Source organism: Polyodon spathula, chromosome 10 (genome assembly GCF_017654505.1).
Source record: "Polyodon spathula isolate WHYD16114869_AA chromosome 10, ASM1765450v1, whole genome shotgun sequence".
NCBI classification, from domain to species: Eukaryota; Metazoa; Chordata; class Actinopteri; order Acipenseriformes; family Polyodontidae; genus Polyodon; species Polyodon spathula.
Genome location: NC_054543.1, coordinates 47384989 through 47409954, shown reverse-complemented (window position 1 = coordinate 47409954; position 24966 = coordinate 47384989). Strand labels below are relative to the sequence as shown.

The 24966-nt window shown below is 40.7% G+C and overlaps 1 protein-coding gene across 1 annotated transcript in view; it reads right to left on the bottom strand.

The window, feature by feature from the left end:
* Positions 1-3308: 3308 nt before the first annotated feature.
* Positions 3309-24966, bottom strand: part of LOC121321516 (receptor activity-modifying protein 1-like) — a 29984-nt gene continuing 8326 nt past the window's right edge. Inside the window, exons 2-3 of the mRNA XM_041260500.1 lie at positions 20749-20887; positions 3309-3845 (exon numbers count right to left, since the gene is read on the bottom strand). Coding sequence (XP_041116434.1) covers positions 3590-3845; positions 20749-20887 — 395 coding nt within the window. The 3' untranslated portion in view covers positions 3309-3589. The remainder of the gene's footprint in view (positions 3846-20748; positions 20888-24966) is intronic.

Genomic DNA, 24966 nt, shown 5'->3' with positions numbered 1-24966 from the left:
ACTAAGGTATATATAGATATATATATATATATAATATATATATATTCTGCTTCTGTTCAATTTAATTTGTCTATTTAAGGAGCATATTATATAGATTTTTTTTCCATCAATCCTAAATGAATTCTGCAGTCTTTTTCAATTGCTCTTAATCTAAAGATGGCACCATGTGGTTACATAACGCAAATCCACATTAAACCCTCCCAGCTCCCAGGGCCCCTGGGAGAAGTTCAGCAGGTCAGCACTGAGGTTAATAGTCTTTGATGAGAAGGATGGATTCTGCTCTTGTAATGCTACGATGGCTTAGCTTGCTCTGTGCAATGCAGGGCTGTGTATTGGTTACGATCAGATTTACAAAGCTGCCCCTGTGCTATGGATTGATACAGTTACCTAAAAAAAAAAAGATTGAACAATTTATGTTTGAAGTGATTGAGCGATGGAGGATTGCTTATGTTTTGCGTTAAGTCCACTTTGTGATTAACATATTAATACTCCAGCTTCTCATTTTTGCCCAATATGTTTACCATAGTGAAGATTCAGATAGATTTATACCAAATGACTTGTTATTGAAATGTTATTTAAATACAGAACGATTACTTGAATATATAGCTGATACATGTGAATTTTATTTTTTTGAAGACACAGAGAATTATTTAGATAAAGCTCTTTAATAATAGAAACCATTACAATTGTTACTTATTAATAGAGAGTCATTACAAGAGCATGAAATCTTAACCTCCTGAACAACAAGAGGCAGTGATGCAGGCTCCAGCCAGGTGTGATGCTGGGAGCTTCACCAGCGAGCCTCAATAACCCTGACTTAATGCCAGCCCTGCCAATGGAAAACTGTTCCCTTGGGTCGATGTGGCTAATTTCACTGCATTGTAAAAGGCAATGCCATTAACCCATTGTGCCACATTCATTAAAGTAGCCCCACACAACATGTTTCATATAAACATTTAAAAGGGCCCAAACAGCTTTAGTTCCAGTGACACTTGTATTCTTAGTGTTATTTTGCAAGCTATTGTAAAGTATATTGGTAAACACGTGAACCATGGTAAACTGTGATAAGTGCATAGTATACCTATGGGAAAAGCATAGGAAGCTGGGGCAGCGTGGTATTTTGACCTGCTTGACAGTTCACTTAACGTGCCAGTGGCAGATGTGTTTGTTTTCCTCATTCATATTCACAAGCTCTAAGCACCCATGCGCTCTCCTTTATATCCATCTGTCTGCTGTCAGAGATTTACAGCCCCTGCCAGTCCCTCCAAGTTATTTATACATGAGCTGTCTGGGTAATAATTCAGGCCATGCGGGTTGAAATGTGACCTTTCTGTGTGTGCGCCCTTGAACTCAATGAAAGTAATTTCCACAAATAACCATTCAGTTTATTTGTTCTTGTTTTTAAAAGCAGCTGCAAAATTAATTCATTATGGGGGGAGGGGGGGGGGTTACAACCAGAAGACTGAGATTCTCACCTGCTTTTCAGTCTGATTTTCAACCAATAAAGCCTGCCACATCCGACCAACATAAAGATGTTCCTCTCTGAGGAATTAAACAATTTAATTAAATTAAATTCTACTTTTCTGAGTCCACTCCATCTATCACTTTCTTCAAACCATGTACCCAGGTAGCACTATGAAGGCAGCAGTTCACACCATGTCCCCAGGTAGCACTATGAAGGCAGCGGTTCACCATGTCCCCAGGTAGCACTATGAATGCAGCGGTTCACCATGTCCCCAGGTAGCACTATGAAGGCAGCGGTTCACCATGTCCCCAGGTAGCACTATGAATGCAGCGGTTCACCATGTCCCCAGGTAGCACTATGAAGGCAGCGGTTCACCATGTCCCCAGGTAGCACTATGAAGGCAGTGGTTGACCATGTCCCAAGGTAGCACTATGAAGGCAGCGGTTCACACCATGTCCCAGGTAGCACTAGGAAGGCAGCGGTTCACCGTGTCCCCAGGTAGCACTACGAACGCAGCGGTTCACACCATGTCCCCAGGTAGCACTATGAACGCAGCGGTTCACACTATGTCCCCAGGTAGCACTATGAAGGCAGCGGTTCACCATGTCCCCAGGTAGCACTACGAACGCAGCGGTTCACACCATGTCCCCAGGTAGCACTATGAAAGCAGCAGTTCACCATGTCCCCAGGTAGCACTATGAACGCAGCGGTTCACACCATGTCCCCAGGTAGCACTATGAAAGCAGCGGTTCACCATGTCCCCAGGTAGCGTTATGAACACAGCCGTTCAGTTAAAAACCTGACTGCTCAGTTCAATCTGCAAACTACTGTGAAGACAATACATACACACACACACGCACACACACAAAGAAAGAAACCCCAACACAAATTAACAGGCTCTGGTATTTTAATGTTTCTATAAGCTGTAGTCAAAAGTTATTATTATTATTATTATTCACTATGTAACACAATTTTTGTTCCTGGGTAGTAAGTGTTATTTCCTAATTGCTTATGCCTCAAAAGTATAAAAAATTGCTATTATTCCCCACAAACTTTGCTTTTGTGACCAGGACAGTGATATTTAGAAATGTACCTATTTCCAATGAGAAAACGGGCGAATTTGTGTCTTTTCGTTCACATAAAGTCAGAAAAAAACAACATATGAATCCAAATTAACATGCATTTATACTAAAGTAATACAAAAATGACTACAAAAGATTTAGAAGTGAGTAGTTTTTCGAGATTTACGATTATACTTTTTCTATACTTTTGAGGCATAAGCAATTAAGAAATAACACTTACTACCCAGGAACAAAAACAAAAAAAATAAAAATAAATTGTTACACAGTGTTGTTATTATTATTATTATTATTATTATTATTATTATTATTATTATTATTATTATTATTATTATTATTATTATTATTATTATTTTAATAATTATATTCAAGCAATGGCACAACAGAAATAACTAAATTTTCAAATATATTAAATTAGAAATTCTAATTACAGTTAAGTTTTTTGTTGTATTTATCCAGTGTTAGTGCAGCACCTCACTGCAGCTTGTCCTTTAAAACAGAACCCGACCAGGTAGTCCGCTGTTTGCTGTGTTCATCAGCTGCAGTTGCTAGGACCCTGAATATTGTCCTCGTTAGTCACTCATTCAAACACCCAGCTGCTGAGTTTATTATCTACATAACAATACGGGCCACCACCTCCTGGTACAGAAAGGCTTGCCCTCTTAATTAAAAAGTCCTCATGGGCTTCTGCTGAGCTCTGGTGTTCCTATATCATCTTTCAAGTTTATATTAAAAAAAAAAAAAAAAAAAAAACAACACATCAATCAATATATATATATTTTTTAATCTTTGCAACCTTTGCACCCAAATTTAGGATGGCACTGTCGATGAGTCTGCTGCTGCTGCTGGTAGGGTAGGGTAGGGTGGGTGCCATTTGGTTAAGAAATGGTTGCCCCCGCTTCTCTCCTCCCTAGCTGGAGGTGTCTTCTGTGGGTCACGGTCTTGTCAAGCCATTCAATCTGGTGTCTGTACTGGTAGTTGTGAAGTTGGTGGGTTGGCGGGTCATTGGGTAGGTGGATGGGCGGGGCGGGGCGGGGCAGGCTGCTTATATGATCCCTTCGCTGTGTTTGCTGCGCCACACCACCAGAGCCGTCACGAGCAGCGTGACCAGGATGGGCACCACAATGAAAGGACCCAGGACGCTGTTGGGGGGATCGCTGAGGGAGCGGCCGGACAGTGAGCAGTTTCTGAAGTAGAGCTTGTGGATGCCGATGAAGAACTCATCCACCAGCCGGTTGGGCCAGTAGCACTCCAGCTTCTCAGCTATCAGAAACGTGCAGTTGGTGAGCTCACCGTAGGACCTGCGGAAGGAGAAAAGAAAAGCAGCTGTGAAGACAGATTACTTTGGAAACGTCCATCCACTGCCCATTCTAGTGATGCCATCCACCACTTCAAGCACTCGTAAACTATATATGTTCTGCAGAATACCCTCATTGGTGTTACAGCACATGTCAGACACCCACATTATAAGTGATTGTGGGTTTCTTTTGCAACCAAGGATATTTTCTTTGCTTCTGAATAGCTTCAGTCATATCTATCTGCCCACTATCAATTCTTATTGCCTTTCCTGCAGCGCTCATCTGACAAGAGGAGAAATCTTTCTGTATCTCCATTAAGCTTTATGATGCCCCCCAAAGCTGAGTGACACTTTGCAGATGGCAGTAATATAAAGCTCCAGTGAGTTCTCTATGAACCTGCTTCGCTAGGGACTGTTCTCTAAAATCCCCACTTCAATCAGCTGGCAGTAAGACGAGCGCTGTTTTTCAATATGGAGCCGACAGACTGCAATTGGTCTGGGAGTTGCCAGGCTCTAAAGTGTCTATAGACGCCCATGTGAAGCTAAACTATTGTGTTCACAGGGCAGTGCTTAAACTCTGCTGAACTCCGTGTCAGGGACAGGTTCTAGAACGTAGGTTGTGTTCTAATTAGAAGTGAAAGCAACTGAGTTGTTTGCAAAACATTTCTGATACAGTTGCAAGTTCCATTCTGCTTTTGAAACTTTATATATATATATAGTAAAGTAGCAGTTACCCACTGGGGCTATAAGAGCTTGGACATGCTCGGACATGCAGGCTAGAGAATGTTTATTATGTCGCTTTCCAGGACTTCAAGCAGAATTTTTTAGGTTGTGGGTTGGGGTGTTGGGCAAGTTCATCCCATTGGTTTTGTATTTAAACTGAAGTCTGGGGATTGGTACTGACGTTTGGTGGCCATCATTCCGCATTCTTGGTACATTGTTTCCTTCATGTTGGGTAGGAGTGCTGACAAGTCAACAGCCATGACCTTGTCCACTAATCTCTCAGGGGTCAGGCTTCACTGGTCTCATGAGCACAGGGTTATCGACATCAGGATTAGTTCATGGTAGCTGTGGCTCAATGTATACATCCTCCTTCGTTACAAAAGGCAAGTATTGTGCAATGTAGCATTCGTAGTAGTAGCAGTGACAGTGGTGATTTAGCATCATGAGTGACAGTCCCCAGGGGCAGATAAAAATAATGATTGCCTAAGAGGAGCAACACAACAGTAAAACTATGAGCTGTCTGTGTCCGAGCATTCTAGAATAGTATTATTATTTGAAACTTGCTGTGTTCAAATTTTGGGGGTGTTTTTCAATGCTTTTAACTACATTGTGTAACTGTGTGCCAAATTTTCTGAAAGGACAAACACCAACTATCACGTTCGCTGTCAGTTTTCCACTTAACAACTGCTGTAACAAAATATACCTTTGGATGTATAAAAGAGGCCAGATCACAGCTGTACGCTGGACAGACAGAACACTCACGGCAGGATTCTTCACAGATTTGCAGTTTTTAACCCTGAGCTGCCTTGACTGGACACAGAGTCAAACTATATTTAGTGTCACACTACTGTATAATCTATTGTGTAAATCCTCATGTGACCACACAGTGCCAAGGGGATCACACACATCTAGGAACCGATAAATAAATGTTCCTCCTTTAATTAGAGGCAGTAACAACTGAGGAATGGTTATCATTTCAGAACCATTTAATACTTTACAGCCGCCAGGTCAGCCCTGCCTGGCCGCATTGACCCTACACTCATCTTGATGGTGTTATGGCTGCTATCGATGCTGTGCAGAGGGCTAGTTAATTTCGTTTCAGTATCGGAGATCAGCCCACAGTATGCATCTTGAATTTCAGAGCCTCTCCTCTGTGTGAGGATGTCTTCACTCCAGGAAGAGCTCTGCAGTCTGTCCAGCAGGGAGCACATGTCCTCCAGGACAGAACGGAGAACCAAACACAATGCAGTAAAATGTGTTACCAGACCAGGCCACCCCAGCGACAGCGTATTGGATTTCCTGACAGGTGAGACACTCATTCAGGATTAATGGGGTTTCTCAACACGGGGAGTCTGCTTACAGCTTTTCTTCTTAAATTCCGAGATGGCTGAGCCGTGCTCCAGTGTGTTGCTGAGAGTTTCTCTTCATAAACGTACTATATTCCTAGCCTCCGCCCTTCAGTGTGTACTCTGTTTACTTAGACACGATTCTGTTGTTGCTTCTCTGCTTTACCAATCGGATTTATTCACACAGAAAAAAGTAAGGAATGGCAGAAACATCATACACAAAAATTCAAGCTAACCACAACATATTTCATAGGCTAAATCCACATACAGTAAAGGGCTTGTTAAATTTCAGTATCATGAGAATAATTACAGTAATACTGGGAACTTTGTCTCATGTATAACATGATTTTATCTGGTAATTTGGATAGGGAAGAGACATATCGTAAACATGGGTGTAATGACACACTGTGATTGAGTTTAGGTTTGACTAGTAATACTGTTCTGAAATGTCTCATACTGCGACACGTGGAACTTCAGTTTTCAGTCTACAGTTTAAGCCATTTAAGCATCTCTGGTTATCTGCCAGGTTCTCAGTTACGAGGGACCAAGCCTCTCGGCACTCTCCATAGTGCTGTTCCATAGTAACAAGTGGGTGGTATAAAACTTGTATAAGGAAAGATCAGCTTTGTGGGAATAATTTTAAACATGCACTACCAATCTCCCTCAGAGGGTTTCTCTTTGTTCCTGCAGCTCTGGGAATCTAATTTTCCAGTGCATGTTTGCTGCTATAATTAGCTGTAGGTTTTATCTGGGAGCAGGAATGTGTCTCAGAGGTATTGAAATCTCTATGCAGACAGAGCCACTTCTCTGCTAAATATAGCTGTGAAAACCCAGCCATGCACTCGCACACACAGTGTCATAGAAAAGTTCATTTCGCTGTGTTCTGAAGAGATGCTTTCTGTACGTCAGTCCGTGTGCGGTCTACCCAGCGCTGCAGGAACTGAATACCCCTCGTCCTTTATATCACTAAAAAAGAACAACTTGATATTATCAGAGGTGGATTAGTTGAACAGAACCAGGTGATGGAGGCCAGTGTCACACAAGCAAACAAAACTCATACTTTACTCATAAATTACCTTTAGTTCAAAGTCACAGAATACAAGGTTGATTTTCAGGTTTTTTTACACGATTAGAAGTAGAACTTGTGATCCGATTTGGATCCAAATCAAGAGTTAAACCTTTAGGAACCAATATATGTTGAGAAAAAAACAAGAACAAACATATTGGGCTGGTTTCCAGACTACATACTGTTACTTTAGGTACGGTAGTCCAAGACTAATAATGGTATGTGATCATTTTCAATTACCTGATTTGGATGAAATTGAGTACAAAAGAACAAGCTATATATTTTGAAATAGATCCTTTAAACATAATTAAGTCATATTCTTTCACAGGACACGAAGCAGATGCTGTCTGGGTAAGGAACCCACTGTAGATACCCAAATACATCAGTTTTTGTGTGTCAATAAAAGATTATTTAAACTTCATTCAGTTTTTAGATTTTGAGATGAAATTGAGACTTGAAAAGTGGATAATTCTGTTCCCTTTGTGGCACAGTCCTCAAGCAGGAAGCTGATCCATTTGTTAGTCTAGTTTCTTAAGGGGGAACAGAACCTTGAACAAGTGATGTGACTGGATGATGCAGACGAATGTGCCATCTGTCAGCAGTGAACAAGCCCACAGGAGAGACTGTGGCTTTGCAGTCATCTCCCTGAACATTAGAAAAAGAACCGTGTTCGACAAGCAAGACTAAAGCATATCCATAGCCAGGAGGTACAATCAATTAGGCACTGAAAAGTCCTGTCAAAGTACTCACCCACTTACAATTCCTGGTGAGTTGCAATGGGACGACCCACACTGCATTGCTACAACATGGATTCAATTATACGAAAGTTGTATGTAACACACAATTATAATTCCCCAGTCAAAGCGTAATAAAAATAGGCAATTTCCCTTAAATAATAAATACTGACTTTAATTAATAATACAGCCATACTGTATGTAAGAGAAAACACTGCAGGTATAGGACATAATGAACCTAACAAAGCTGCTGTCAGGTTTAGTGGAACAATGGGATCTCCTGCACATGCACTCGCTTGAAATCCTTCAGTAGCTTATTTTAAGTCAACATGCACTTGCATTTTGAGGGTTTTAAATTTTATTGCAATTTATTTTATATTATAATTATTCCTTGCTTGGTGTCCATGTGATGCGGAAAGAGAGTCTTTAGTGAGTGTGCTTATCCGGTCAGGAGACTCACCGAGCAAACGTGATGAACGAGTTCTGCTGCTGTCAACAGATATGCATGTTAACAGTCTGGTACCACAGTAGGAGCATTCAGATAAAGCAGGAATAAGACTGGAGCCTTAGGAGGGTTTCTTCACTGTGCCTGAGGGCTGTTTGAACACAGTTTATAGAAAAAATTTTGTCATTTTGTTTTTCCATTTTGTTTTTTCAAGAAAAGGGTTTTTCATCTCTGCTGCTTTGCTAAGCTGTCAACCCACACATTGTACAACAAAAGCTGAAAATGTGGCTCCCTTAATGAGGGCGATTTAAAATATAGTCAGGCCACTGTTCAGTCTGAATTTATTAGAGCGCTAGCTTGCTGTGAAAATGCATTAGGTTGCTGTTAGTTTGCAAGTCCCGGGCTAACTTCAGGTTCAATCTCTCACACTGACAGGGAGATTGGGACATCACATAATCTTTCATATACAGGAGGAACATGTGAGATCTACCAAGTGAAAGGAATGCATATTAGGAAACTGGCATCATTTTGTTATTTCTATGTACTTTCAATTGGAAACAAATGCATTATTAATGGGCACTGTGCAGAACACAGATATAATTGCATAACTAGCTCTCAAGTAAGTTTCCAGTTGGTTTGCTTTATCTGTTTTTAAGAGCAAGCATAAACTGTATGCCACTTGTGACCTCTAATGCTCTTACTGTCCATCAACACGTGGTGCTACTTCCACTGGTCACCCAACAGCCCCCTCACACAAAAGTAAAGGGATCAGCAATAGAGATCCAGAATGACTGAGACAAGACTCGCAAACCATTCACAAAGGGTGTTTCCCTCCCCCCCCGGGTGGGGGTCAGGCTTTGGGAGGGGGGACACACTGAATCAGTTCTCAATAATAGCCCTGAAACATGGTCCTGGTGTTGACCTCAAACTCTTTTAACAAGTAACTCGCAAGATGAAATAACTTGTTACAGTGTCTCATAAAACAAGTACAAATGCACATAGACATTGCATTTATAGTGGTGTGGATCTTTCCTAGACCTGCGAACACACCTGCAGTGTTGACAGAGTTAAACAAACAAACAATGAATTCAGATCCTCATAAATATGAAAACTAAACAACAACTCTAAAAAGCCTCAAGCACACCTCAGCTACAGTCTCTGAAGCTGGCACAGTTTGTTTTTTTCACTTTGTACTTGAAGCTTGAATGTATAATGACCTTGGTAATGAAGCTGAAACTACACTGCTGTACTCTGTCATATTGACCTTTGTGTTAGAATGACATGCAGAGGTCAATATGACCTCTGGTGTGGATAAAGAATTTAACACCCAACTAACAGCACCAACAGTGTCACCAGCAAAGCTATCAGTGCAGAGCTGGCTTATCACTGTGAGTCTTTAACCCATCAAGGAACCAGATTGCATCTTTTTAAAAGAAAATATACGTTTGCAATAGTGTATGCTTCTTTCAAAGCTATGCGCATAGAGAATGGATATGCACAACATGAATGATGTATGAATTATTTCAGCTGATATTAACTCTTCAAATAGTTTCCTCGATATCAAAGATATATACGGTGGATCATTTTTATTCTTTCATTTTAATTTCATCACAAGTCCATTGTTTCGGTGCAGGCAGTCCTTTGAATCAGTCCTTGTTTAACCCATTAGTCTTTTATCTTTTGTCTGTTGTGAACTACTCACTTTAACAACTTTAAAAATCTATCTCAATCCCCTGTCACCCTGCCACTTCCCTCCTTTTTCCATGCCAATAACTTATGAGACAGACTGTCATTAAATATTCATGATGCCTAGCCTGTCTGACCCTGCATCACCTGCTCTTGCTGTATATCTGAAACTTTGATCTCGCCTCTATGTGGCCAGTTTAATTTGTGAGGCACTGACAAAAAAACAAATAAACAAAAAAAGAAACGACGGTATTGATACAGCTCATTAATACACCTGGTGCATCGATACAGCTCATTAATGCACCTGGTGCATCGATACAGCTCATTAATACACCTGGTGCACTGATACAGCTCATTAATACACCTGGTGCATCGATACAGCTCATTAATACACCTGGTGCACTGATACAGCTCATTAATACACCTGGTGCACTGATACAGCTCATTAATACACCTGGTGCACTGATACAGCTCATTAATACACCTGGTGCACTGATACAGCTCATTAATACACCTGGTGCACTGATACAGCTCATTAATACACCTGGTGCACTGATACAGCTCATTAATACACCTGGTGCACTGATACAGCTCATTAATGCATCTGGTGCATCGATACAGCTCATTAATACACCTGGTGCACCGATACAGCTCATTAATGCATCTGGTGCACTGATACAGCTCATTAATGCATCTGGTGCACTGATACAGCTCATTAATGCATCTGGTGCACTGATACAGCTCATTAATACATCTGGTGCACTGATACAGCTCATTAATACATCTGGTGCACTGATACAGCTCATTAATACATCTGGTGCACTGATACAGCTCATTAATACATCTGGTGCACTGATACAGCTCATTAATACATCTGGTGCACTGATACAGCTCATTAATACACCTGGTGCACTGATACAGCTCATTAATACACCTGGTGCATCGATACAGCTCATTAATACATCTGGTGCACTGATACAGCTCATTAATACATCTGGTGCACTGATACAGCTCATTAATACATCTGGTGCACTGATACAGCTCATTAATACATCTGGTGCACTGATACAGCTCATTAATACACCTGGTGCACTGATACAGCTCATTAATACATCTGGTGCACTGATACAGCTCATTAATACATCTGGTGCACTGATACAGCTCATTAATACATCTGGTGCACTGATACAGCTCATTAATACATCTGGTGCACTGATACAGCTCATTAATACACCTGGTGCACTGATACAGCTCATTAATACACCTGGTGCACTGATACAGCTCATTAATGCATCTGGTGCACTGATACAGCTCATTAATACATCTGGTGCACTGATACAGCTCATTAATGCATCTGGTGCACTGATACAGCTCATTAATACATCTGGTGCACTGATACAGCTCATTAATGCACCTGGTGCACTGATACAGCTCATTAATACACCTGGTGCACTGATACAGCTCATTAATACATCTGGTGCACTGATACAGCTCATTAATACATCTGGTGCACTGATACAGCTCATTAATACATCTGGTGCACTGATACAGCTCATTAATACATCTGGTGCACTGATACAGCTCATTAATACATCTGGTGCACTGATACAGCTCATTAATACATCTGGTGCACTGATACAGCTCATTAATACACCTGGTGCACTGATACAGCTCATTAATACATCTGGTGCACTGATACAGCTCATTAATACACCTGGTGCACTGATACAGCTCATTAATACATCTGGTGCACTGATACAGCTCATTAATACATCTGGTGCACTGATACAGCTCATTAATACATCTGGTGCACTGATACAGCTCATTAATACATCTGGTGCACTGATACAGCTCATTAATACACCTGGTGCACTGATACAGCTCATTAATACATCTGGTGCACTGATACAGCTCATTAATACACCTGGTGCACTGATACAGCTCATTAATACATCTGGTGCACTGATACAGCTCATTAATACATCTGGTGCACTGATACAGCTCATTAATACACCTGGTGCACTGATACAGCTCATTAATACATCTGGTGCACTGATACAGCTCATTAATACATCTGGTGCACTGATACAGCTCATTAATACACCTGGTGCACTGATACAGCTCATTAATACATCTGGTGCACTGATACAGCTCATTAATACACCTGGTGCACTGATACAGCTCATTAATACACCTGGTGCACTGATACAGCTCATTAATACACCTGGTGCACTGATACAGCTCATTAATACATCTGGTGCACTGATACAGCTCATTAATACATCTGGTGCACTGATACAGCTCATTAATACATCTGGTGCACTGATACAGCTCATTAATACATCTGGTGCACTGATACAGCTCATTAATACACCTGGTGCACTGATACAGCTCATTAATACATCTGGTGCACTGATACAGCTCATTAATACATCTGGTGCACTGATACAGCTCATTAATACATCTGGTGCACTGATACAGCTCATTAATACACCTGGTGCACTGATACAGCTCATTAATACATCTGGTGCACTGATACAGCTCATTAATACATCTGGTGCACTGATACAGCTCATTAATACATCTGGTGCACTGATACAGCTCATTAATACATCTGGTGCACTGATACAGCTCATTAATACACCTGGTGCACTGATACAGCTCATTAATACACCTGGTGCACTGATACAGCTCATTAATACACCTGGTGCACTGATACAGCTCATTAATACACCTGGTGCACTGATACAGCTCATTAATACATCTGGTGCACTGATACAGCTCATTAATACATCTGGTGCACTGATACAGCTCATTAATACACCTGGTGCACTGATACAGCTCATTAATACACCTGGTGCACTGATACAGCTCATTAATACATCTGGTGCACTGATACAGCTCATTAATACACCTGGTGCACTGATACAGCTCATTAATACATCTGGTGCACTGATACAGCTCATTAATACATCTGGTGCACTGATACAGCTCATTAATACACCTGGTGCACTGATACAGCTCATTAATACATCTGGTGCACTGATACAGCTCATTAATACACCTGGTGCACTGATACAGCTCATTAATACATCTGGTGCACTGATACAGCTCATTAATACACCTGGTGCACTGATACAGCTCATTAATACATCTGGTGCACTGATACAGCTCATTAATACATCTGGTGCACTGATACAGCTCATTAATACATCTGGTGCACTGATACAGCTCATTAATACATCTGGTGCACTGATACAGCTCATTAATACATCTGGTGCACTGATACAGCTCATTAATACATCTGGTGCACTGATACAGCTCATTAATACATCTGGTGCACTGATACAGCTCATTAATACACCTGGTGCACTGATACAGCTCATTAATACACCTGGTGCACTGATACAGCTCATTAATACATCTGGTGCACTGATACAGCTCATTAATACATCTGGTGCACTGATACAGCTCATTAATACATCTGGTGCACTGATACAGCTCATTAATACATCTGGTGCACTGATACAGCTCATTAATACATCTGGTGCACTGATACAGCTCATTAATACATCTGGTGCACTGATACAGCTCATTAATACATCTGGTGCACTGATACAGCTCATTAATACATCTGGTGCACTGATACAGCTCATTAATACATCTGGTGCACTGATACAGCTCATTAATACATCTGGTGCACTGATACAGCTCATTAATACATCTGGTGCACTGATACAGCTCATTAATACACCTGGTGCATTGATACAGCTCATTAATACATCTGGTGCACTGATACAGCTCATTAATACATCTGGTGCACTGATACAGCTCATTAATACACCTGGTGCACTGATACAGCTCATTAATACATCTGGTGCACTGATACAGCTCATTAATACATCTGGTGCACTGATACAGCTCATTAATACATCTGGTGCACTGATACAGCTCATTAATACATCTGGTGCACTGATACAGCTCATTAATACATCTGGTGCACTGATACAGCTCATTAATACATCTGTTGCATTGTGAATTCATCTGAGACAGCTCCAACATTGCACTATATCTATGGTGACTTAAGGTTTCACATATTTGTTAGAAATGTTATGCATTAAATTCTGCATGCACAGCTCTGTCTTTACCTGAACACCCCCTGTCATTCAGAGACTTGCAGTTGTGCTGAACTCTCCAAATTAAAACTTCCAGATCACTAAGACTCACTAAGTTTGCTTTTCCTAATTGTTTTATTACAAATATGGGGGATGCTACAGGACCATGCTGAAAACCGTACACTGCTGAAGTACAGTAAACAGACTGGTTCACTTTGCAAGCGACATAATCGGATGTTTCAAATGAACACAGGAAAATGAGACATGGCAGTACCAGTGTAGAGCTGGCGAGGTGCCTGGGCTATAGGAAGATAAAGAGGGCCCTTTCCATGTCAGAACCTATTGCACCAGAACAATCATCATATTGACACATGGGACGTCCTCTGCTCCTGAAGCTCTGCTATGCGCTCCAGAGGGACGCTCCAGGACCGGTTTGCACATACTTCTCTCCGCGCTCTTCAAGCAGAGCAGCTCATGTTTTATTAACAGCCTCTCAAAGAGCAGGCTGTCAGCTGTCCACAGAGATTTCATTGAAGGAAGGAATGTTCCTTGGCCATCCCAAAAGAGTACTATGCATCAACTAAAAACACAGACAACTTTTCTTTTTCTGGACCATTTACATGGTTTTCGCATCAATTTTTATCTCCTGGTCCCCGTCCGCAAATGGTTTGTGACAGAATGATGTTACACACTGAACATTTCCCCCCGTGTCAATTAGACTGTGCAGGAGACAAGCTCTCGTAACGTGCTGAGAATGTTAAATGTGCTTTCAGCACACTCTTCCGGTTTAAAAAAAATAAATGAACAAACTTTATGTTCCCTGACTTTTTTGTATATATATTTTACCTTCTTCCAGGTAATATAGTCCTAAGTTTGTTTTTGATCACAAAATTAGAAAAAGTAAAACAGACTTGCATAGCAATGTGCTCATATCATGAAAACAATGATACATGATCCGATACTGGAGAATAATGATATGGTTGACGGGGTGAGGGGGTGAGTTGATGGTAGATAATAGCGACTAATAACCCTCCCTTCTAAATACAGCACTACACCCCTGTACCTGACACACTCAGGCACAACGTTCCAGCAGGACTCTATGTTACTTTGAAAATTAGCAGCAGCAGCAATGCAGCACTTTAGGTTCAGAAAGACACTGTGAAGCCAACATGAGGTATTTTAGGAGAGCTGATCTTTCTTCCTGCCTGTGATAACTCTATGAATCACTCTGTGAATCAATATTCATTTTATTATCATCAAACCATTTCCAGATAGACAGAATAACCTTGAGCTGAAAGGACAGGCCTTGGTTTTCATTTGAGTAATCAACAGGTTTAATTTTTTTTTTGTTTGTTTTGTTTTTTGAAGGTGATGAAACCATACAATACATGACTGTTCAGAAGAGAAACGCGATCATCATTCAGGATTTCACCTTCAGCAATTCTGAAGACAAAGAAAAGTGCGACGGGTGAGTAGCCATTTGTATATCTAAATTGTTATTCTTCAATTTTAAATGATTGAGTGGGAGTCTGCAGGGCTGCGGGCACAGCAGGATCAAGGCTGCGAGTCCACTGGTGTCAGTGGAGTTTGTCAGCTGTGTAGGGAACACAAACATAGCGATACGCAAACAAAAAAAACAAGACAGAGAATAGGGGCATGACTTGGGTTTAAAGTGGCAGATTGGCAGATGTGATTGGTGGGTCAGAATATGGGAGGAGCCACCTGAACCACGCAGAAGGTTACAAAAATGAACACAGCACCAAAATTACTACGCAAATGTATTATAGGCAAGGACTTCTGCTAAACTTCTGAAATTACAACAATTGAGCTCCCTCACTACACAATGGAGCTGAGGTTCAGCTAGAATCTTGACACCCTGTCAAGATGAAGCTGAACTTGAACCCTTGTTCAACAAATTCCTGAAGACGCGGGCTGTGCCATGCTGTCTCCGAGCTGCTGGATTCGATAAGCTTTGCTAAGAGCCCCACAACATGCGAGTCACGCGGCTTTAAGGGACCAGCAGAATGCTTTTTGGGTTGTGCCACGGTCCCCCAAACTGATGTCTTTGTTGGCACGCATTTAACGGGGTGTTCCTTTAAGGGTAGCAATATCTTGCTATGGTAGGCCTTGGGGGATTGACAGCAGGGATTCACAATGCCAACGCCATCACAGGACCTGGGATAGACAGTACACAAACAACACGTCTCCGTGTCTCTGTCTCTCTATCGCTCTGTGTCTCTGTCTCTCTATCTCACTGTGTCTCTGTCTCACTGTGTTTCGTCTCTGCCTCCCTGTCGCTCGTCTCTCTGTTTCTGTCTCCCTATCGCTCGTCTCTCTGTCTCTGTCTCTTTGTCACTCATCTCTCTGTCTCTCTGTCTCCCTGTTGCTTGTCTGTGTGTCTTTCTGTCTCACTGTGTCTCTGTCTCTTTATCTCTCTGTGTCTCGGTATCTCTCTGTGTCTCTGTCTCTCATCAAGGCAATAAAAAATTGCTTGCTGTTGGTTGTTATTTTATAAAAACTGCACGAGGTTCATAAATATATAAAAACTGTACAGGGTACGCATGCAAAAACCATATCTTGCTCTATTTTTTGTATTTGTTCATTTGAGCATCATTTGTTGCTTTTTAATTTGTCATACGTGCTTAAAAAGATATTCTCTCACATATAGTAACATACTAAGGAATCATCTGATTTATTATCACAACCATTATTTTGTTATACCAGTAAGCGTACTTTAAACAGTGCATAAAAATCCCTTGGCTTAATATGTATATTTACTAAGGCAGTAATAAAATAGAACTAGGTGTAGTTAATCATGGTGTACTGCTGTCTAGAGACTAACAGGAGAGCACTTTCCAGCAATTACAGTCGCTCCTCAGGGGAAAGCCCAGGACAGGTCTGTTAGAAATGTTAAAACCACATTTTCCAAGCCAGCAAGCAAGAGAATGAAACAGCTGGGGGAAAAAAAAGTGCTTCTTCCTTCCCAGGCTATCACGCTACTCCCTGTGAAATGCTGATCGCTCCGGAGGGTCCAGAGCGCATGATCTGGGAGACATACAGCACAGTGCTTTCTAACTGCAGGAATTAATGTGAGATCTGACCTAAACTAAGCTGTGTGACCAGGTGCACGTACAATATTCCCACAAGAAGAAAAGCTTCTCTTAACTGTTTAGCACGTTATAGTAAATCATAAAACACGGTCCAGCCAGAGCCTCTGCAGAAATATTTTAAAGGAGCATTTTTCCACTTGCATGAGTTGTATTTAAACCACTAGAACCCCTCTGTGAAAAATGAAGGTAACTGGTAGCTTTGTGTATGAAAGCATGCCACAATCAGTGCTTTTCATTAAATTGCAAAGGATTAGTAATGCAGAGGGTCCCGACAAGACTGTGCAGCAACACACGTGACAGCATCGAGCTCCACTCTAGATGCATGGGAATTGAATTCACTCCATATCATTCAAGTTTTAAAGCAGTTTCTAAAGCTGCAGTAACAGTAACAGACATGCAGAGTATTTACTATCCTAAGAGATGTTTGACAGGGCAGCATTGCGCATTATTTAAACTGACCCTGGTCCTACTGCTGGAGTGGTGGTTTGTTTTGCAATAGCTATGTAACTTGTTTGGGCTATTTCATTCTTTTGTTGCCCAAAGTGCCTTTGTACTGCATGTAAGCATGCAATGACAGCTCTGTGCAGGGTTCTTCAGTATATGTGTCACATGTGGCATGCTGGTCTATAAAAGGTGTTTCCTTCCAGGCTGGGGTTATGTCAGGCCCTGCTGTTAAGATCCTGGATCTCACTGCACACAGGCTGAAATGTGATCCGCACCAGAATAGCAGTTCAAGGCTATGCAGCCTTCACATATTAAATGTTAAAGACAGTCCAGAACAATGCAGGCCAAGCTCTCATCTCCACACAAAAGAGGACTGAGGACAGAGCTTTCACCTTGCCAGCCAAGGATCATGAGAGACTTTTAATGAGCTGATCCACCACCAGACACCTAGAAGTCTTATACACAATATTCTACACCAGCTTCCCACCAACCGCAAAACGAAGACCTCATAACCTAAACATGCCTTCAGGTATTCATTATACAGTGATATAGTTTTTGGGGTCCTATAATATATCCGTGGGCTCAGAGAGGCACCTTCATGAAATCAATTCCCCCTGTCTTAGTTCATGGTTTTCAGATGTTCAAAATAAAGATTGTGGTATTGAGAGGCACCCAGGGGTGACACACCCCTTCTCTTTGCATGCTCCTGTGTTCCTATGCTGTGTACACAACACAGAGAATTCTGCGATAAGCACAGGTAACAGATGAGGGCCTTCATGGAATTTTTCAACTGACCTCATGCACGAGTTTAGGACTACATTGGAAAACATCCTGCAGGGGAGGTCGTTATCATTATGCAATCATTTCACTTCATAATCAGCTAGCTTGCTGATAAATACTGTTAGAGAGCCCCCCACACACGCAAGCCCCGCAGTGGCAGTTGTCTTACTGCCCCTGTCTGCAGGGCCTCGCTGTAATGGCATGGCATCAGTGGTATGGCATGGGATGGGGTGTATTAATAGGAGAACCACGACCTCCTTGGTGTATACTGATGGCTGGGCTCCAAGGAAAACCCCATAGGGCAGTTTGTGTGAGCATTTAGATCCAGTTTGGGCTTGTTTAAAAATCAAAGCCATTGCCTTACAGTCAGGAAACCAAACTCTTAACTGCCGCTGTGAAATGAAGGTGCCCTCAGAGTGTAGCTGGAGACTTTGGAAGACATGTAATGAACTTCCCGGTTGAAATATTGTACGCAGTTTTAGATTGATACATTAATACAAATTATATTATAATTATCTTCATAAAAGTTTACCATAGTAAAAGCATAGTAAAGTGCAATAAAACATAGGTAAGCATTGTAAATAATTGTGAGGTATAGTAAAGCATATTAACAAACTTGACAAGCCAGGGTAAATGCACAGTATAATCATGGGGAAGCATGGTCAAATTGCAAAAAATACAATGATAAACTTTTGTTAGGGTATTTAAGAAATAATAATACAGTACCTTTACCTTCGTTCTTGATTATGAGGGCTTACCCATTACTCGTTTGCATCTTAAAGGATTGTATACTGATGTATTTTCTTATTTGCTATTACATGACTATGCTTTAAACTTTTGTTTTCCAACAAGCTTACATTTCTTTCTTTAAAAAAAACAAGTCCACAGTGTAATAAAACGGTGTGCAGACACATTACTGATTCGTCAACAATGGATTTGTATAATACTGCAGTGTAAAAAAGACAGCTCTACCACTGAATCTGGAAAACGAAGGGCTCCAATTTGAGCAATACAATGTGAGCTGTGCGCCAGAGAAACTCATTGTTTTAACACAGTTTAGTAGCAGTGCTGCAGTGAATTAAGCCCTTCAGTGAAAGATCACAAGGAGAACCTTTTAACGTAATTTATGCTCAAATCAGCCGTGATGTGCAGAAAAGCAGAAATACGACATTGTCTTAAAGTGAAACTTTGATGAGTTTAAGTGCAAAATGTAATTGCTAACCTTAGAGGGGTATGAATTTGCCCAATGATTCATTTTGTTAGAAGATTTCAATGTTCTCACTTGAAAAGCTTTGAACTTGTTCTTGCTGTCACAGTGCTGAAAACTCAGTAATGAATTCCTACTTCAGATGTTTTCCAGAGTGTTTATTCCACATAGTTAAGTTGATTCCCAGCACAGCCTTTAATAATGAATTATTAGCTTCACTTGGAATAAATGCTGTTTATGCCAAAGCAAAATTGTACATCTTAAAACAAAAAAAATAAAATCATATTAACTCTATATCCTGTATTCATGCTAAAGCCATAGGCAATGTAATGATTTTCTTAAGACTGTTATGTTGTGTGTGGAGAGCTTAATGGGACCACAGGACATTCAGGTTACTCATTTGCAGTTGAAATTAAATGTAAATGAAGTTTACCAGTTTAAATATTCAAAACCACGGGGACTATTCAAATTTTATTGGGCAGCCATCACTGTTGATTTAATTATTGAAATAAGACCACTCCTGGAGTTCAGCACATGGAAATACACTAGACATGCATGCACTGTAAGGACTGTGAAAGCTCTGGTACAACAGGTTACCCCAAGGTTAGATCAGACACAGATCAGTTGAACACACCACAACATATATTTTTAAATGGCTCGCTTTATTTATTTATTTCTTTTACACAATAATGTGTATTGGGTTAGGATCTGGGGCTGGGGTTAGGACATCCAAGATTGGAGTAACTTAGTTTAAAGAAAAAGAAAACAGATCAGATCAGAATATGTTTTGTCTTTTTGTTGGCACAGTTGGTATTCTTCATTAGTATGTATCCGTAATGTTTTACCAAAGCAAATCAATGTGAGCCAATGATTATATGAGTGCACTCCAGGGGAATTTACTGAGCACTTTGCATCATTTTATGTTTAAAAAAAGAAAGTGCAACCTACACAAAAATAAGTGAGGTGGAGTACTGTTTTGATCTCGTTGGGAAGTTGATTTGATGTCATAGTCAAGCAGATTTAACAGAGGCGAGCTACAAAAGACATGCACGGCTCATCTGATACTGTATATAGGGTACATAAGACATAAACACACCTGGGAAATACTCCTTATAAATAACGTAGGGTACATTTGGTGAATAGTTTGTTAAATACATATGTGTACGCGATCAGGATTTGACAATGTCTTAGATGTAAATATTTACTACTGCTGAAGATAGCTTATACCTACAAGGGAAGGGATGCACTTACCCAACTGTGTCCTTCCATTCACACCAGTAGCGCTGCCCAAGAGCGTCCATATCAAATTTAAACTTGCTCAGACAGTACTCCTCTATGGCGTGGCTGTAGAAGGCTTCGTCACAAGCAGTGACAGAAATGAAATGATGAGCTGCAAAAACAACAACAAGCACAACAAGTAGAGCACACGTGGTAATGCTTTACAGCCAGTTCAAGAGACATTATCGTTAACTAACATTCGAATCGTTTATTTAGACTAATAAGAAGCAAGCACATATCACATCCTAACCCTTAAACATTAGCTCAGTCTGAATGAGCGCTTATTTTAAACCTGATAGATTGCCTCGACCAATCAGGATTCAAGCAGAGCAGCTCATATCTAAACCTTTACACACCCTTTAAACAGGGACTTCAAATGAAACATTCCTCCCTCCAGGAAAACTATTTCCCTGTCTGCATTAGACTGAATATCCTCTGCATAGGTCATACATGTAGATAACTGACTGCGGGCTGTGTTTACTCCAAATTCTCATCAGGGTAAAAAATACATAATTAATTAAAAAAATAAACTAAAACAATGTCAAACTACTCACAAGCACCCAGGCTGTTTGTTTGTGGTTTGCTAACTTTGTTGGGTGTGCTTTTACTATCTGGAAAAATAGTGTTAATCTAGCAGGTAACTGATGCGTAAGTGTTACTGTTATGATAAAGAGCAACGTTACCATGAAATTATGTTTATTGAATAGGGGATTGTCACAGAGATGGCCGAAGTGGGCGGCGTCAGAACCAGGAAAAGGAATGAAATACACAAAACACAGGACGGGTGAAATGAAATGATGATGGCGCTGGCTGGCGCCGGTTTATTGTAAAATAAAAGGGTTTAACAAATGAAAGACAGGACACGGCACTTCGCGCCAAAATAAACAGACAAACAAAACGAATAGACACGGACAAAACACAGAGTGGACGAACGCTACACAAACAATTGAAATCTATATTTACACCTCCCTCTCCCCTCTCCCCTCTCCCCTCTCCCCTCTCCCCTCTCCCCCCGTTCTCCACTCGCGAACACCCAACCCTGAGTATGTGACAATGTGCATCTAAATATTTACTGTTGTGCTGGGATTCAATTACCGATTAATTATTCACTTGAATCCCAGCACGTGAATTAATAAAGTGCAATTCCCCGTGCTCACATATTACTACATTTTACCTGCACGTGAAGTGCTGTGCAATCCTCGTGCCTAAATACACATATACATTTTAAACACTTGTGTTACACAGACCCCTTTATATCCCGTGTACCAATGACTATACACCAACATTAACACAAAACACGCAACACATAACAGATTGTAATTTATTGTAACTTGGGCCCCAGGACCTAGTTAGAACTGAGATGATATAACAATGAATTATTTCTTTATTTTTGGTTACATCTTTTATTTGAATAAACAAATCACTTAACAATTTAAAACAGCATCAGCCATTGATCTAGGGCCTGCTTCCAATAGCTTGTGTCTCTGAGAATAAACAATTCCATACATCGGCAGACCACTTTTGTAGCAGTAAACCATGTGTCGTGAATCAGTGTATTTAAAATGACAACTCCAAACAGTTTGGTACCTTTGAAGGTTCAGGTTCCGACATCATGCAGATCCCCCCCCCCCCTTTATGTTTGGTGCCTGCCTGTCACACAAGTGGTTATAAACCACTGATGAGCAATACAAGGATCATTGAATTATGACACATAAGCAACCACAGACCAGATAACCTTGAGCTAAACCTGGGGGGCAGGTTTTTAATTTGAGTGGAAAAACCAATAATGAAAGCTGCGAGTGAATCAACACGTAAAGCAGTGGGGGTGTAGACAGAGACAGAGATTATCAGAAATGTGCACATCAAAATATTACAGTTCAGGACACCATCCACACATGCTTGCTAAAAATAAAATACAATAATATCTTTAAAGCAGAGTTGTCCAATGGGTTGTTTGCAGTTTAAGACTTTTCAAATCCTGAGTACAACAGGCTTTTCTGCAATTGTGACAGCTTCAGTGTGTCCAAAACAATAGGCCAAGTGCTGCCAAAATAGTGATTTATATACTGTCCCTGGGCTCTCATCCTGGGTTGGGGAGGTCATTTAGAAATGTGTGGGGTGTTTATGTGCAAGTGAATTTGTAATTCTGAGGAGTTTTTTTTTTTTTTACATTGTTAATAATTGTGTTACTGAACTCGCAAGCCCCTTTCTAAGTGTTGTGCTTGAAATGTGTAGTACTGTAATAAACAAACTGTTGAAATCTGCTCCCCACCCCTTCTCTTCAAAGCCACACTGCCACGCTTAGTTAGAAGATTTGTTGGACTAATCAATGAAAATATCAAAGCGTGATGTCATAGAAATGTTTTAAATGTCTTGTTAAACAACTCTAATGTCCGAAAATCATCTGTAGTTAATTGAAAAGCAGCAGGCACCAAGAGCCAGGAGGCTGTAGTGCAGTCATTCACAAAACACACAGACAGCACAGTCCTGAGAGGTGTGGGCCTGGAGGAAGACGAAGGGTTAACCCAGGGAACCAAAGCGCTTCTATTTTTACTGCCGCCAATCATGTGAGTTTGTTTTTTCACCTTCCATCATTAAACATTCAGTGCTGACATTTGCAATCCAGAGACAGCATAGTGTGCCTTTGCAATGCATGTGTGCAGCATGCGAGGGCAATGTACTGCACGAGACCAGACAGCAGGGTTATTTACAGCCTCATACTAAATACTCAGAGCAAATGAAGCCTCAAAGTAAATAAGTAAACACTACATGGCAGGTTTCTAAAAGGGTTATTTTTGTATGCTTTTGCGAAAAAGAAAAGAATCTCCCCTCAAGACATTTGAGTGCTCTGTGGCATGCTGTTATCAAATGCTCTATTCATTACTGCAGGATATGTCTGTTCAGCTCACATAACTCAACATCAAAATGAATTGGCCATTTTCGCTGGTAACTCAAACAAATCTGTGTGATACAGGTGTATTATTCATTCACATTTGCTATTGTGACAGCATCATTAGATTGAGTTAACTGGAAAAAGTCAATACTTAGCTCAGCTTATATACTGTTCTATATATACTGTGCTAAAGAGTTAGAAAGCAGTGCAACACAATGTAAGTATGCATTTTTGTTTACACAGCTTTCAGATTTTAACCGTTTACTCCTTGCTAATTTCAAAGCTGTATCATAAGGAATGTCTGTTGTAATTTGAATGCGTGTTTCTGGTAACTTGGGCCCCAGGGCCCAGATAGAATTGTATGGTGGCTCATTGAGGCCATCAAAAAAACAAATCTTCGTTATGTCAAGATCACAAGATCACTTATCTCAGGATTTTGACAGCACATTATAATAGCCACTTGCGCTGTGAATTGACAAACAACAACACGACCGAGGCAGAGCTAGATATTTATATACATAAACAAATCACATGACATCAGTATCAGCCATTGGTTCATTTACACGTGTTTTACATGAGCGTAAACAGCTCCAATACATCAAGCGACAGGCCATTGCAAACATGCAAAACGTGTTTCATGAAGTGATGTTCATTCAATAGGAAATGGCACTTGAAACAATGTGTCACGAAGATTCTGTTGTAATTATTTGTGATGTTGACCAGAGCTCGGGACAAGCTTATCTGAGAAGAAAGCAGTCCTATACATATACTGTACAGCAACAGATCTGTTTAATAACAACAGCAAAAACAGAGGAGACCCAATCAGAACTCAGGGGAGGACCGTGAATACATTCACTGGAGGAAGGAACTATTTTCCTGAAGCATTTTTCCCTGATGTAATCTATTTAATACCTGACATTTGAACTCTTCAATATCCCTAATTAGTCAGGAAGACCAGCCATTCGTCAAGCTCACTGAGTTAGAACTACAGCATCCTCTGAGCCGGACAGCTATTGAATTATAGAGTCAGATATGATTGATTAGAAAACATCCCTTAACATCATGAACATGCTAAAAATAGAGGACCACACATTTTTTTACTTGACTAGCCTTTATTTATCCAGCTAGACTTGCATTCAGAAACAAATCTTTCTGTGAAGACTAACGCGATCAAGCGGCGACGTTACAAACCACAACCCACACTGTACCACCCAATACTGCAGACATGGCACCATGGCATCGCATTCTGCAGATGAAGGGCAACCCTCTGCCTCAACAAGACCTACAGTACGAAATAA